At 40.1% G+C, this 14,118-nt stretch overlaps 1 protein-coding gene across 1 annotated transcript in view; it reads right to left on the bottom strand.

The window, feature by feature from the left end:
• The window catches only part of NALCN (sodium leak channel, non-selective), a 690,956-nt gene that overhangs the window by 222,124 nt on the left and 454,714 nt on the right, over positions 1-14,118 (bottom strand). Inside the window, 1 exon segment of the mRNA XM_030201343.1 lies at positions 12,385-12,516. Within this exon segment, the coding sequence (XP_030057203.1) occupies positions 12,385-12,516 (132 nt within the window).

Below are 14,118 nucleotides of genomic sequence, written 5' to 3'. Positions count from 1 at the left end.
GCATTATATATTAAAGATAACATTATAGTGAAATAATTATAGAACTTATGGGGTAAGGAAGAGGCACTGTAGGTCAGCCTGGAAAGAGAGAATGGAAAATGTATTTACATTGGTGTGATATACAGGTTTCTTCACAGAAGTGGACATTCAAAATATAACTTTGCAAGGGGAAGTACTATTAAAAGGTGATTTTAATATGCCAGATGTTGATTGGGGTATCCCTTTTGCAGGGTTTTTTAGACGTAGGGAGATCCTAGATTCTTTACAGGGAAAACTGTTCCAGTAGGTGGTAATGGAACCCACACAGGATGGGGCCATACTGGACTTAGTGCTTACGAACAGGGAGAGTGTTTCTGATGTTATAGTGGGTGATCATCTGGCATGGTTCAATATTAAGACAAGTGTGGAAAGGGTTCACTCAAAGGTGAAGGTTTTAGACTTCACAAAAACTAAATTTGTTGAGATGGAGAATTATCTGAAGGAAATGTTAGCTGGATGGAAACATCTAGAAGTAGGAAAGCAGCAAGCAAAACTGAAAGCAGCTATTTTAGGGGCAATAAAACTTTTTGTAAGGAAAGTAAATAAAGGAAAAGGAAAATAAGGCTGCTTTGGTTCTAAAAAGTAGTTGCTGAAAAGGTAATAAAAAAGATATTAGCCTTCATATAGCACAAGAGACCCAGAAAGAGGAAGACAGGTGACAATACTGGAAAAGCTAAAAGAAGCTGGTTAAATAGCCAGGAAAGCAAAAATGAAAATAGAAGAAAAAATAGCCAATACAATGCAATGGAAGAACATGACATTTTTTTAGATGTGTTGGTGATACAAAGAAATAAAAAAGTGGTGTTGTGAAACTCGAAGGTGAAGGGGAGGAATACATAGAAGCTGATGAGTGCACCACACCACTTTGTAACTGTAAAACAGCACCATAACTTCGCTTACTGTAAAATTGCAAACCAGTTGATCCATTTGTAACTGCATCACATCATTGTAACCTGCTAACTGTGAAACTGTAAACCACTTTGAACCAAAACTTGTTTTTTTGGATAACAGAGGGATACAAGAATTAAATAATAATAATAAGGATTAGGCAGAATTGCTTAATAAATATTTCTGTCCTGTGTTTACAGATGAAGAGCTGGGAGAAGGACCACAAAAGACAAACACAAATATGAATGGAAATGTAGTAGGCCTTGAACAATTTTCAGAAGACTTTGTTCGTTAGAAGCTAGCTAAACTAAAGGTAAACAAAGTGATGGGACTGGAAGGAATACATCCAGGGGTACTGAAGAAAATTAGGGAATATCAGGCAGCTTTCCTGTCTGACCTGTTCAATTCTTCTCTAGAAACAGAAGTGGTTTCAGAGGACTGGAGAAGGGCAGATTGGTCTTTCTCCACAAAAGCAGAAGTAAGGCGGAGGTTGGGAAAGATAGGCCCTTTAGGGAATAGTAAGGTTTGCCACATTCAGTGGATTACAGGACCTGAGGCACCATTGTTTTCTTTGACTAGGTGGCCAGACTGTTGAATCAAGGGAGAATGCTTGATGTGGTGTATTTTGATTTTAGTAAAACCTCTGAAACAATTATGCATAAGTGATATAAATAAACTGAATGCCCTTAGTACAGACTGTACAGTGACTATCTGGGTTAGGAACTGGTGAGTAGAAGGTAACAAAAAGTAGTGGTAAATGGAATTCACTCTGAGGAAAAGGGTGGTGCCAGTGTTGTGGCTCAAGGAACAGTTCTTAATCCAGTTCTTTTTAAACATTTTTGAAAGCAGTCTGGTAAGGTTTGCCTCTTTGCGGATGATACCAAAATATGCAATAGGGTAGATACCCCTGATGGAGTAGATAACACGAGAAGGGATCTAGTGAAGCTTGAAGAACAGTCCATAATTTGGCCGCTAAGACTTAATACTTAAAAAATCATGGTCATGTATTAGCGCTACAAACACCCGAGGGAGTGTTACTGCATAGGGACTGGCATACTTCTGGACATAAAAGAAGAGTGGGACTTAGGGGTCATCATACCTGATGATCTTAAGGTAGCCAGAAAGGCAATGGCAAAAGCCAGAAGGATGCACAAAGAGAGGAATGGCCAGCAAGAAAAAGAAGGTGATAGTGCCTCTGTATAAGTCTCTGGTAATACCTCACTTAGAGTACTTCAGGCACTTCAAGTGGCTATGAATTCGGCTGTGTGGCCTTTATTTGGCCTTTCATGGTCTGAACACATATCCCCACATATGATGCATTCGAACACAAATAGATTTATTAATTATTGGGACCAAGACAGGGACTGGATAAATCCAGGAGGCCAGACTCTTGTACACTCAATAATTTAGCCAATTCCAAATCTGTTGTTATGAATCAACATTTAATCTGTGAATTTCAAAGGCATTCAAACAGTCTTGTGTGACAATGCATCAACAAAATAACAGTTTTTACAATGTGTATTAGTTGTATCCCCTTCTTGTGAAACAAAAGGGCTTTACCTTCTTTACCCATAAGTCCTATCATAGGGGTGGCATGGATCAAATATATTTTCCTCTTTTTTAATCTTTCTGTAAGGTGCAGATAGGATTATCAGCCCCATTTTACAAGATTATTAGTTCATCTTTTATCATTTACAATATGTAGGCAGCAGTAGTGAGACCCTGAGACTCTGAGCTCAAAGGCAATATCCTTAATTAGGATCCTGTTAACTGTACTGGGACCCTTTAGGACTCCTGCTGAGGTGACAATGGATTGTGCCATCTATCAGCCTTAAATTGTTCTTGAACTGCCCACAAGCCACTTGACACAGGGGGCTGGAGGTCCAAAGGAACTCTAGCCTCCCCAACCCCACCCTGACAGATGCCCTCCAAACCTACCCAGACAGGGAGGTCCGGTGGATCTCCAGCCCCCCTGGTGGTCTACTGCCCACCTAACCTTGCCCCATACCTTGAGGAGATGGAGGAGGAATGGAACTCCGTCCTACTTCCAGCTCTGCCTCCAAAATGGCGGCGCCCTGCCTTGTCCAGTGCATCCTGGGATTCGCTAGGAAGGGCTTCCCTACCATATACGAGAGAAATTCTCTTGGAGTTTGAAGGTGGTGCTAGAAGAAGGAGGGAGTACTACTCCCTCTTCCATCTCTGTATATCACAGAGGCCACGGCAAGGTGCAAACCCTCCGTATTTCTAGCATTTTGTTTTAGTATAACCATCTTGCATTTCTTGAGCTGGGAGCAGACCTGAAATTGCAAGACAGCTATAAATGTGTTTTTTTTAATAACTACCCTTCTAAGGCTGTAGAAATTTGTGTTTTGACATTTGACCTATGCTATCTTGTGATAAGTTGCTTGTCAGCAACCAAGAGCCAGAGACTCCTATGACTAAGTACATCTGCAGTATCCAGATAAACAATCAAAGGAGAAGTAAATGGGTTTGGGTGAAACTGTAGCTTTAGCAAGAGGGCATGGGCACTATCTTGGTGACTATGCATAACTGGGACATAGGTCACCCATTATGTAATAAAAACTTATGCTTATCTACATGACAGGCCTTAAACTGTCCATGCAATAAAGGAACCAATAAGAGGAGTTGGAAGATGGTAGAAAGTGCTGGAACAGGATTCATCATAGAAGGAAATAGAATGTTCTGGAAAGATGCATATTCATTAGATAGGAAGGGTAATTAAGATAATAAAGAAAGGAAGAAAAGGTATATAAGAGAAAACAGAACTGAGGATGAAGAGCCTCAGTGTGTCTACATTAGCAAGTGGACATATTGATAGCTCTCAGGGAAAACTCTGTTTTTTTATTAGCTACATATTATACTCTATTGGGATTTTATTTTTTAATATTTCAATAATTACTTATTGGCTTCTTTGACTATTTGAATAAACATTTATTAAGTCTAGTACTTATTTGGTAGCCAGAGTTTTTCTTGCCTGTGGTTCTGCCTGGGAGGGGGGGAAGATTACTCGAGGGTCCACCCTCCAGGAGACCTCCCGAAGGCTACTCCTGTCTCGGAAGCAAGGACAGGAGTGCACTTCGAGGTACGGAAGAAGGATCGGGGGGGGGGGGGGGCACTAGACCACTTGGACTCTCTCTGTCAGGGAGGGGCTTATGGGGGTTTCTGTTGGGGATGAGAGGTTGGGGGGCTGCAAGATGATGAAAACTAATAGCGTGCCTAAATTTGCATGCTATTAGTTTTGATCATCAGGGCTTTAATTCCCTGCACTGTTCCCGCATTAATTTTTCAGCACTGTATGGAACAGCACGGGGAATTTGATCATTGAGGCCCCAGTACAGGTCTGGGTGACAAAGCTAAAGGCTTATTATTTTCTGAAACTTAAGTTGATAAGGCTTAGCTGGAAGGTACTCCCTAGCTGATGGAAGGTCAGGGGCCAGGAGCTATAAAACCTAAGACACTGCTCCAATGTGAAGTACCGGTTTATAGTCAGAGGAGAATTCTGTTGAAACCTTGGTCTCCCATTATTTATATTGGACACTCCTTCTGTTCTACCAGTTTCCTACAACTTCTAGCTTCTCTGGAAAGGTCAGAACTACACCTGCCACATATCAGTCTGCCTGACTACAGATGTGGTCAGCCTGAGGGTTTTATCCTATTTTGTTTAAAGTCCAAGTAATTTTATTTATGTAAAAAGGTATATAACATTAACAACAACAAGTAAAGGAGAAGGAAAAGAGTAATAGCATTCCAGTAAGATAGAATAACATGCAGGTAATATAAATAATATGCAGGTAATGAACAAGTAATGTAGTATAACATGCAGGTAATGTATAGGTACAACAGTGAAGTCAAGATTAAGCCATTAGTTTAAAACTGTAACTTCATAGTATGCTCTATTGGGGAATCCAATCAGACTGAAGATCACAAGGGGAAACTAATATCCAATTTTGGTAAGGACATAATCTATGTAGGAGATAAATATTGATCAAGCTTGGCCCATACTTTGGAGGTTGATAAGAGGGATCCCCTTTTTTCACTTAGGGCCCTGTTTACTAAGCAGTATTATAGGCGCATTAACATTTTTAATGCGCATTAACCATGTATGTGCTTACAATGTCCCTATAGACGTCTACATGGTTAGCACATGCGCTAAGTGTAGGTGCGCTAAAAACACCAACGCACCTTAGTAAACAGGCCCTTAGTGATATTTCAAATTTGTGAACTTATAGCACAGATTGCCACCAGAAATGTATATTAAGATGAGAATTATCTTTCCAATTATGCAATATTGTTTTTAAAGCTAAGGCTAAGAATACATGTAGTAGCTTGGTATCATACTTATCCAAGTTTAGATCTATAGAAAGTGATCCAAAAATGACAATACCTATGGAGAGTGGTTGATGAATATGCAAGACTGAGGAAACAGTTTCCATACTTGCTGCCAGAAATGTTGTGTGATGCTGCAAGTGCTTTAGTGTAATGATTGAAAAAAAGTTAATTGATCTTCTTTAATTATGTAATCTAACAGCCAGATACCGTGATTATACTATTCAGGCTAGAAAAATGGGTTTATTTATTTTGAGGTGTGGATTGCTCCAGAGCATAGAGAGTGTCTTTTACAAGGTGCGCTAGCGTTTTTAGCACGAAATGCTAGAGACACCCATAGGAATGTATAAGCATCTCTAGCGTTCAGCACACACTTATTTTCAGCATACGCTAAAAACACTAGCATGCCTTTGGAAAAGGACACCAGAGTGTACAGAAGCTGCACTTGTGACTTCCATTAAATTATCCACTGCAAGAGACATTCATGAGAAGCAGTTATAATTGGATCAGAGACTAAATGTATAGGTAAGAAAAAAGGCAAATGATTATTTAGCAAGTAATTCTGCCATAATTCTTTTTCTAATTGAAACAATATTGGAGTGCAAGTTGAAGGTGCCGAAATCCAATAACAGGCTTGTTGAGCAATAAATGATCTATGTTTGTTTTAGTATTTTAAGAGCAATCTTTGGTACCTTAGAGCCCCATAAAAATTAAGATAGCAACGTGTCTATATGGTGACATAAAGTAGTTAGAAAAAGTATTAGTAACATGCTGAAAATGAAATTGATTGTATAATTTTGCAGTGCCGTAGCGATGGCAGCTGACACCCGGGGCGGGTCACCTTTGCACCCCCCCCCCCCCCCCGGGTGCAGCACGGCGCACCCTCCCCCCTCTGGAGCGCACCCCCCCGGAGCGCGTACTTACATTGCAAAGCGGTGAGGGACGAGCAGTAGGGCCGATCCACCCCGACTGCACGTTGCTGGGAGCTGTGTCGGCTCCGCTGGTTCCCTGCTCTCTCTGCCCCGGAACAGGAAATAACCTGTTCCGGGGCAAAGCGAGCAGGGAACCAGCGGAGCCGACACCCCCTCAGCGACATGCACCCGGGGCGGACTGCCCCACCGCCCCCCCTTCCTACGCCACTGTAATTTTGATACCTTCAAGCCTCCCCCACTATGTTAAATACAATGGACTCCAGTTAATTCTTTTATTATTTGAAGAAGTTTTTTTTAAGTTAGCCTCCTTTAATAAACCTAGGCCTAAATATCAAAAACCTGTAGAAGACTATAGAAGACCAAATTCAGAACCTATGTCTGTGGTTACATAAATATTGAAGGGAATTATTTCTGGTTTTCGTTTATTAATTTTGTATCCAGAAAACTCAGAATAATTATCAACAATATGTAGGAATCTTGAGATACAGGTTTTGGGATTGGAAAAAAAATATGCTGCCACTTTAATTTTAGTCTTATTAAGAGTGATGCCCTATATTTGAAAATTTGATCTAATTATAGTAAGTAGTGGTTCTAATGCCAGATTAAAGAGCAAGGGGAATAAGGGACATCCTTTTTGTGTTCCTCTTTGAAGGGCTAGAACTTTGGAGAGAGAATTGTTTGCAAGAATTTGTGCAGTTGGATATGTATAGAGTACATAAGTACATAAGTAGTGCCATACTGGGAAAGACCAAAGGTCCATCTAGCCCAGCATCCTGTCACCGACAGTGGCCAATCCAGGTCAAGGGCACCTGGCACGCTCCCCAAACGTAAAAACATTCCAGACAAGTTATACCTAAAAATGTGGAATTTTTCCAAGTCCATTTAATAGCGGTCTATGGACTTGTCCTTTAGGAATCTATCTAACCCCTTTTTAAACTCCGTCAAGCTAACCGCCCGTACCACGTTCTCCGGCAACGAATTCCAGAGTCTAATTACATGTTGGGTGAAGAAAAATTTTCTCCGATTCATTTTAAATTTACCACACTGTAGCTTCAACTCATGCCCTCTAGTCCTAGTATTTTTGGATAGCGTGAACAGTCGCTTCACATCCACCCGATCCATTCCACTCATTATTTTATACACTTCTATCATATCTCCCCTCAGCCGTCTCTTCTCCAAGCTAAAAAGCCCTAGCCTTCTCAGCCTCTCTTCATAGGAAAGTCGTCCCATCCCCACTATCATTTTCGTCGCCCTTCGCTGTACCTTTTCCAATTCTACTATATCTTTAACTTTATTGCTATAGGAAGCTGGAGCACCAATTTTTTTTTAAGGATGTTGAACATAAAGTTCCACTCCACTATGTCAAATGCTTTTTCAGCGTCTACAGCCATAGATATAATAGGATGGGGTATGGATTTAGCCATTATGGCGATCTTTTGGAATAATTGGGCATCATCTGTAATTAATCATTCTTTTATGAAGCCAACTTGGTTCAGGTGAATAACAGAACTTATTTGGACAAATGTTTTGGGAAAAGTTTATAATTCACATTTAATAAAGGTATTGGTCTATAATTAGAAACCAAGGTGGGATCTTTATTTGGTTTGGGTAGTATTATGGTAATAGCCTTGGAGAACCTATTAGAAATGTTATTTTCTTCAAGTGCATTAAAAAAGGATAATAATTTGGTAGCCAGTTCTTTACTGAACATCTTATAAAACTCACGAGGAAGCTGTCTGGGCCTGGAGCGTTATTACTTTTTAGTTGTTTAATAGCTTCCTGTATTTCCTGCTCTGTCATAGGACTTTGCAAAGAGGTTGAGCTCTCCACAATGGTAAGGAAATATTAGGCAGGTAGTTGTCTAGTTCTGTTGGGGAGTAAACTGATTCTGATAGCTTGTAAAATATTACTCGTTGTGGTGAGATTAATTTGGGGAAAAGTTTGTCTAATTAGTAGTATTTCGATTTTTAGTAGTTTTCTTATCAAATAATCAGCTAACATGCGACTCAATTTGTTTTGTTCTGAAAATGTTCTATTTCGGAGGAAAAGTTCATTTGCAGCTTTATCACTCCAAATTTTATTCTATTTGTACTTGAGCTGGTAAATGGAATTAAGAGGGGGAAAGAAGTGATATATTTAATGTTTTGTTCAAGTTCAGATAAGAGTTGATACCATTATTTATTAAGATGAGCAGCTATAGCAATAAATTATCCTCTGGGAGAGGCCTTAAAGGACTCCCAGACCGTAATAGGATAGATTCAGGGGCTTGATTCCATATGAAAAAATTAGTAATAAATTCCTGTATCCTCTTTTTGTATTGATCTTCCATTAAAGCTGGGTATTAAAGTCTCCAAAAAGGTAGCTCTGATGAGGAGCAGAGAAGAAGGTGTATTCTATAGAATCTGGACTTAGATGTCTCCAGAGTCAATTAGATTGAATTTCTCCATTATGGAAAGGAGGACAGCGTGTGCTCTAGGAGGTTGGTATATTGATTTTGACTGTCTGTCTATCCAAGTATCTAGAGGCATATTAAAATCTCCTGTTAGGATGATGGGAATAGGAGCACATTCTGTAAGTTTTTCTGCTAGGGAGCGAAAAAAAATCAGGTTCACCTTTATTTGGAGCATAAATATTTACCAAGATCAATTTGTTGTTGTTAATGAGAACATGGAGTATTAGCCATTTACCTTCATCATCTTTCAATTCTTGCTTAATTTGAACCTTTATTATTGAACAACATGGCTAAACCATCTTTTTCCCCAAGAGACAGCAAAAATAACAGTATTCAGTAATCCAGTTAGAACCGGATACAAAATGTTTGATGTCAGGTAGGCATGTTTTCTGCAAGAGAATTACCATAGCCCTTATTTTCTTGAGGGCCAACATAATCTTCCTTTTTATAGGGTGTCTGAGTCCCTGGACATTCCAGGATACAACCTTAAGGCGACGAAACAGTGTTGCAAGGCGGTGGCCGTAGCTAGAAGGTTGCTAGGCTATACAGAGAGAGGAAAAGAAGAAAAGAGGTTTTAATGCCCCTGTATAAATCGTTGGTGAGGCCCCACCTGGAGTATTATGTTCAGTTTTGGAGGCCGTATCTTGCTAAGGATGTAAAAAGAATTGAAGCGGTGCAAAGAAAAGCTACAAGAATGGTATGGGATTTGCGTTACAAGAAGCATGAGGAGAGACTTGCTGACCTGAACATGTATACCCTGGAGGAAAGGAGAAACGGGTGATATGATACAGACGTTCAAATATTTGAAAGGTATTAATCCGCAAATGAACCTTTTCCGTAGATGGGAAGGCGGTAGAACTAGAGGACACTTCATGTTCAAGTGTAAAGCGCTGCGTACGTCTAGTAGTGCTTTAGAAATGATAAGTAGTAGTAGTAATAGAAATGAGATTGAAGGGGGGCAGACTCAAGAAAAATGTCAGGAAGTATTTTTTCACGGAGAGAGTGGTGGATACTTGGAATGCCCTCCCACGGGAGGTGGTGGAGATGAAAATGGTAACGGAATTCAAAAATACGTGGGATAAACATAATGGGGAATCCTGTTCAGAAGGAATGGATCCTCAGAAGCTTAGCAGAGATTGGGTAGCAGAGCCGGTGGTGGGAGGCGGGGCTAGTGGTTGGGAGATGATTCTAGTGCTGGGCAGACTTCTACAGTCTGTGCCCTGAAAATGGCAGATACAAATCAAGGCCAGGTATATACATAAAGTAACACATATGAGTTTATCTTGTTGGGAAGACTGGATGGACCATGCAGGTCTTTCTCTGCCGTCATCTACTAAGTTACTAAAAATGAACTAGTCATGGCAGAGATTGACGTTCTATTTGATGTGAGACAAGTCATGACATAAAACATAATGTAATAGAATGAGTGCTGAGGGCATAATTACATTCAGTAAGAAGAGAAAGTTGTCTATTGACTTAATATAGGACTTAAATATAGGTCATTGTTTGCATCAAGCTTCTCCTACATCAGCGTGCAACGTTGGAATGCACTTCCGAAAGACTTGAAAACAACCCGTGACTTGATAGCCTTCCGGAAGTCATTGAAAACTAAATTATTTAACGAGACCTACAATATGAATCCTTCATAAAAGATTTTCCATCACATCTGCATCAGAACTAATTCAATATTGAACTCCTTAATTTGATTCCTTTAATCATATTGTTATTATTTACACTATAGTTTGTATTACATTATGCATATCTGATACGTTCTATTTCTTCACTCCCAACTCCCTTGACAACTAATGTACCTTAATTGTAACAATACTCTATTATTCTCTTACAATGACAGCTGTCATTGCGGTATAATGTAAGCTACATTGAGCCTGCAAAGAGGTGGGAAAATGTGGGATACAAATGCAGCAAATAAATAAATAAATAAATAAATAAATAAATAAAATGTAATGCAATACCTCCTGTACCTGAGATTCAATGTAATATGAAGGTAGCTATGATCCATAAAAAGAACTTGAGGGTATAAAGAGCAAAAACAAAAATGCTCAATTCAATAAACAATTTACAGATGGGTGTCAAGAAGTCACAGGGGTGGACTCAAAAACAAAGGAAGCATTACCTGCCAGGAAAATACATCTTTTGAGTATTCAGTATCTCTTTAATATCAATGTACCAATATCTCTTGGCTAATACAATCTCAAAACAAAATAACCATACCATGTGTGAATGGGTTTTGGTATGGTTACTTTGTTTTGAGATTGTATTAGCCAAGATGTTGGAAGAAAGATGTTGGATAGGGAGGTTGGAGGGAGAGAAAGATGTTGCATTGGAGGGAGGGAGGGAGGGAGGGGGAAAAAGATGTTGGATCTGGGGAGGGGATAGAGATTTGGATCTGGAGGGATGGAGAGAGAGTTGGGGGATCCAGAGAGGAGCCCATGAGCCTTATTGCCCAGGGGCTCAGATCTTTGTCAGTCCGCCCCTGCCTCCATGGCATAAATGCACAGGAGGCAAGTTTCTTTAAATTGAAAAGAAGCTCTGGAATGAGGGAGCATAGGATGAAGGTGAAAAGGTAAAGGATTAGGAATACTTGAAGGAAATATTTACGGACAGTGCAGCGGATGCGTGGAATGGCCCCCCTTTGAAGGTGATGGAGACAAAAACTGCATCTGATTTCAAAAAAGCCTGGGACAAGCACATAAGATCTCCAAGGAAGGGATTATGGATGGTATTGATAAATTGGCTTAATGAGCCATATGTTCTTTATCTTCTGTCATTTTCTCTGTTTCTGTGTTGTAAGTACAATATCAAAAGTATCATTTCATTTCAATAAACTAATGAACTTAATTTCATCTGTTTCAATTAGCCAGTGAGAAAATACAGCAGCTATTTTAATTCAACTACTTTTGCCTATTTGATTTTATTATCATTGACCTCAATTATCAGTTTCATAACACAGCTTTCTTCAGAAACAGAAAGAGAACAAAGAAATAAACTTTGTGCAGTTGACTATCCTGCTCCACTACTGAGCTTCATTAAATATTGTTATTACTTTATTTAATAATCCGAAACCCTAAGATTGGACTAACTCATAATAAATCATGCCTAAGGAAGGCAAGAATCAAAATCATTTTTACAGGTAAAACAATGTTTTACCCGCAATAATAGGTTCTATTATTACTAATCACTGACACTGCAGAAAAAAATACATGTTGTTCAATAATGCCTGTAATGCATGAACTTTTACATGCTCTGTTCTGAGACATTCTTGGGGGCAGAGTTGTGTTGGGGGAGAGGGCAAGGACCATATGCATACAATGGAAAACATTACCCACAGAAAAGAGTGTGCAAATTTCTGTTTGTAATTTTTCATTAGGCAGTAATGAAAGGAAAACTTCATGTATTAAAATCACCAATGGAATTTGTAAGAAAAAACCAAGACTGATTATTGCCCCCGAAGCTCTAATTGTTAAAGCTTTAATTAGGACTATGAAATTCATGTACTACAAGAACTCAAATCAGGTGACTTTACTGTCCTAGCTATTTATTTTACTACATCTAACATAATTCTCTAAGCACATATAAAGTTAAAACATTTGACATTTCACAAAATCAGAAATGATCTAGTGTTAGACGAATAAGACAAGTACAAATACTGCTAACTTTATAACAGTAAAAGATGCAATAAAAATTTACTAAGATGTCACAACTTACAAGATATATAAAAATGTCCATTACACCTCCAAAATCTCTTATGACTGCTGTTGGAGTGAAAAACAAGCCATCTGCCATAATCTTCAGATTAAGCTCAATGCTCATGAATATCACAAATACATATTCAGCAATCTGAAAAGCAAGGCCAAAATCTGTGAATTAATTGCATGCAATGGATAATTTATTAAATAATTATATAGTATGCAACTTTTGACCTAGTAATGATCATAGGTATCGATACACGGTGGCTCAGGGTAACTGTATCCCTGCCCAGTTTAATGACTTGCTCAGTACTGCATTGGTATTGCTCCTATGGTTGGGCTGATCCACAAAAGACTCATCATGGCCGGCTTGAAGCCTTCAGCATCTGTACATGCACCAGTTCTGCTCCCTTTCAATTTCCTATTTTTGGAGAAGGTGGGATGCAGCAGGTCTTGATCATGCGCAGATGCTCTTGGCCCTGTGCCAACTGTGATGCATGATTTTTTTTTAGATGCACTGGTATTGTCCCAGAGGGGAGAAGGAAGAGAGGGGGTATGGAAGATGCTGAGCACCTGAGGAGAGGGGAGGAGAGAGAGAGATGCAGAGAACGGGGTGGAAGGAAGGGAAGATGCTGAGCACCTTGGGGAGTGAGAAGAGGAAGGAATGGGAGATAAATACCTCAGAGGGAGATTTGGAGAGGAGGGAATTGGAGATATTGACTACCTTGTGGGAGGGGGGAGGAAGGGAACTGGAGATGCTGAACACCTTGGAGAGGTGGTAGGGAAGAGACTGGACACCTCAGACAGAGGAGAGAGAAAGGAGAAAGAGGCTGGGCACCCTTGGGGGGATAGGGAAGGGGAGATGCTGGACTATGGAGGGGTAAGGAATGGAAAGGGAGATGCTAGACATGGTGGGAGGCCTTGAGCCACCCTTTCAGGGAAGCGCATGGCTAAAGGTACACTTAGGGCCAGCCCTGAACTTACTGTTGCCATTCCATTGCAGCAGGAGATGTGTTTAATGAAATGTAATCTACTGTTGCTGTGGGATCAGTCTCATGATAAGAGTTTCAAAATCTAGCAGCTCTTATCGCAGGACTGCTCCCACAGCAGCAGGAGATGACATCTCATTAAACATATCTCCTGCTGCTGATGAGGCTGCATACTGTGGTGAGGAATCAGCTTGGATCAGGTCTGAGGGGTGGGGGAGGAAAAGACTCTCATGGGATGGAGAAAGTGGAAAGAGCCTGTACTAGTGCGTGGGTAGGCACATGGTGGTGAAAAGAGAGAGAGAAGAGTGTCTAGTGGGATGGAGAAAGAAAGAAAGAAAGAAAGAAAGAAAGAAAGAAAGAAAGAAAGAAAGAAAGAAAGAAAGAAAGAAAGAAAGAGTGTCTGGAGGGCCTAGGAAGAGACTGACAAGCAGTGTTAAGAGATGGGACTGTGGAAAGGCAAACAGAAAGAGGAGCAATAAGAAGCTGGGTAGGAGGTAAGAGAAATAAGAACAAATGGCCTAGATTCAGGAGGGTTGAGTGACAGGAAAGGAACTGGGGCTGGTGAGAGAATAAGAGGAAGGCAGAAGAGGGCTTGGGGATGGTGTGTACAGAAGATGGAAATAGAGAATGATGGATTGAGTAAAAGAAAGGGAGAACAGGCTGGTAAAGGAGAGAAAAAGAGAGAGGGGATAATTTGACGGTTTGGGAGGGATGAGAGTGGGAGGTAGAAAGCTGGTAGGTGAGAAGTAGAAAGAGAGAAACTA

Source organism: Microcaecilia unicolor, chromosome 4 (assembly GCF_901765095.1).
Source record: "Microcaecilia unicolor chromosome 4, aMicUni1.1, whole genome shotgun sequence".
Classification (NCBI taxonomy): Eukaryota; Metazoa; Chordata; class Amphibia; order Gymnophiona; family Siphonopidae; genus Microcaecilia; species Microcaecilia unicolor.
The sequence above is the reverse complement of the archived record's forward strand: the minus strand, read 5'-3'. Positions and strand labels throughout refer to the sequence as shown.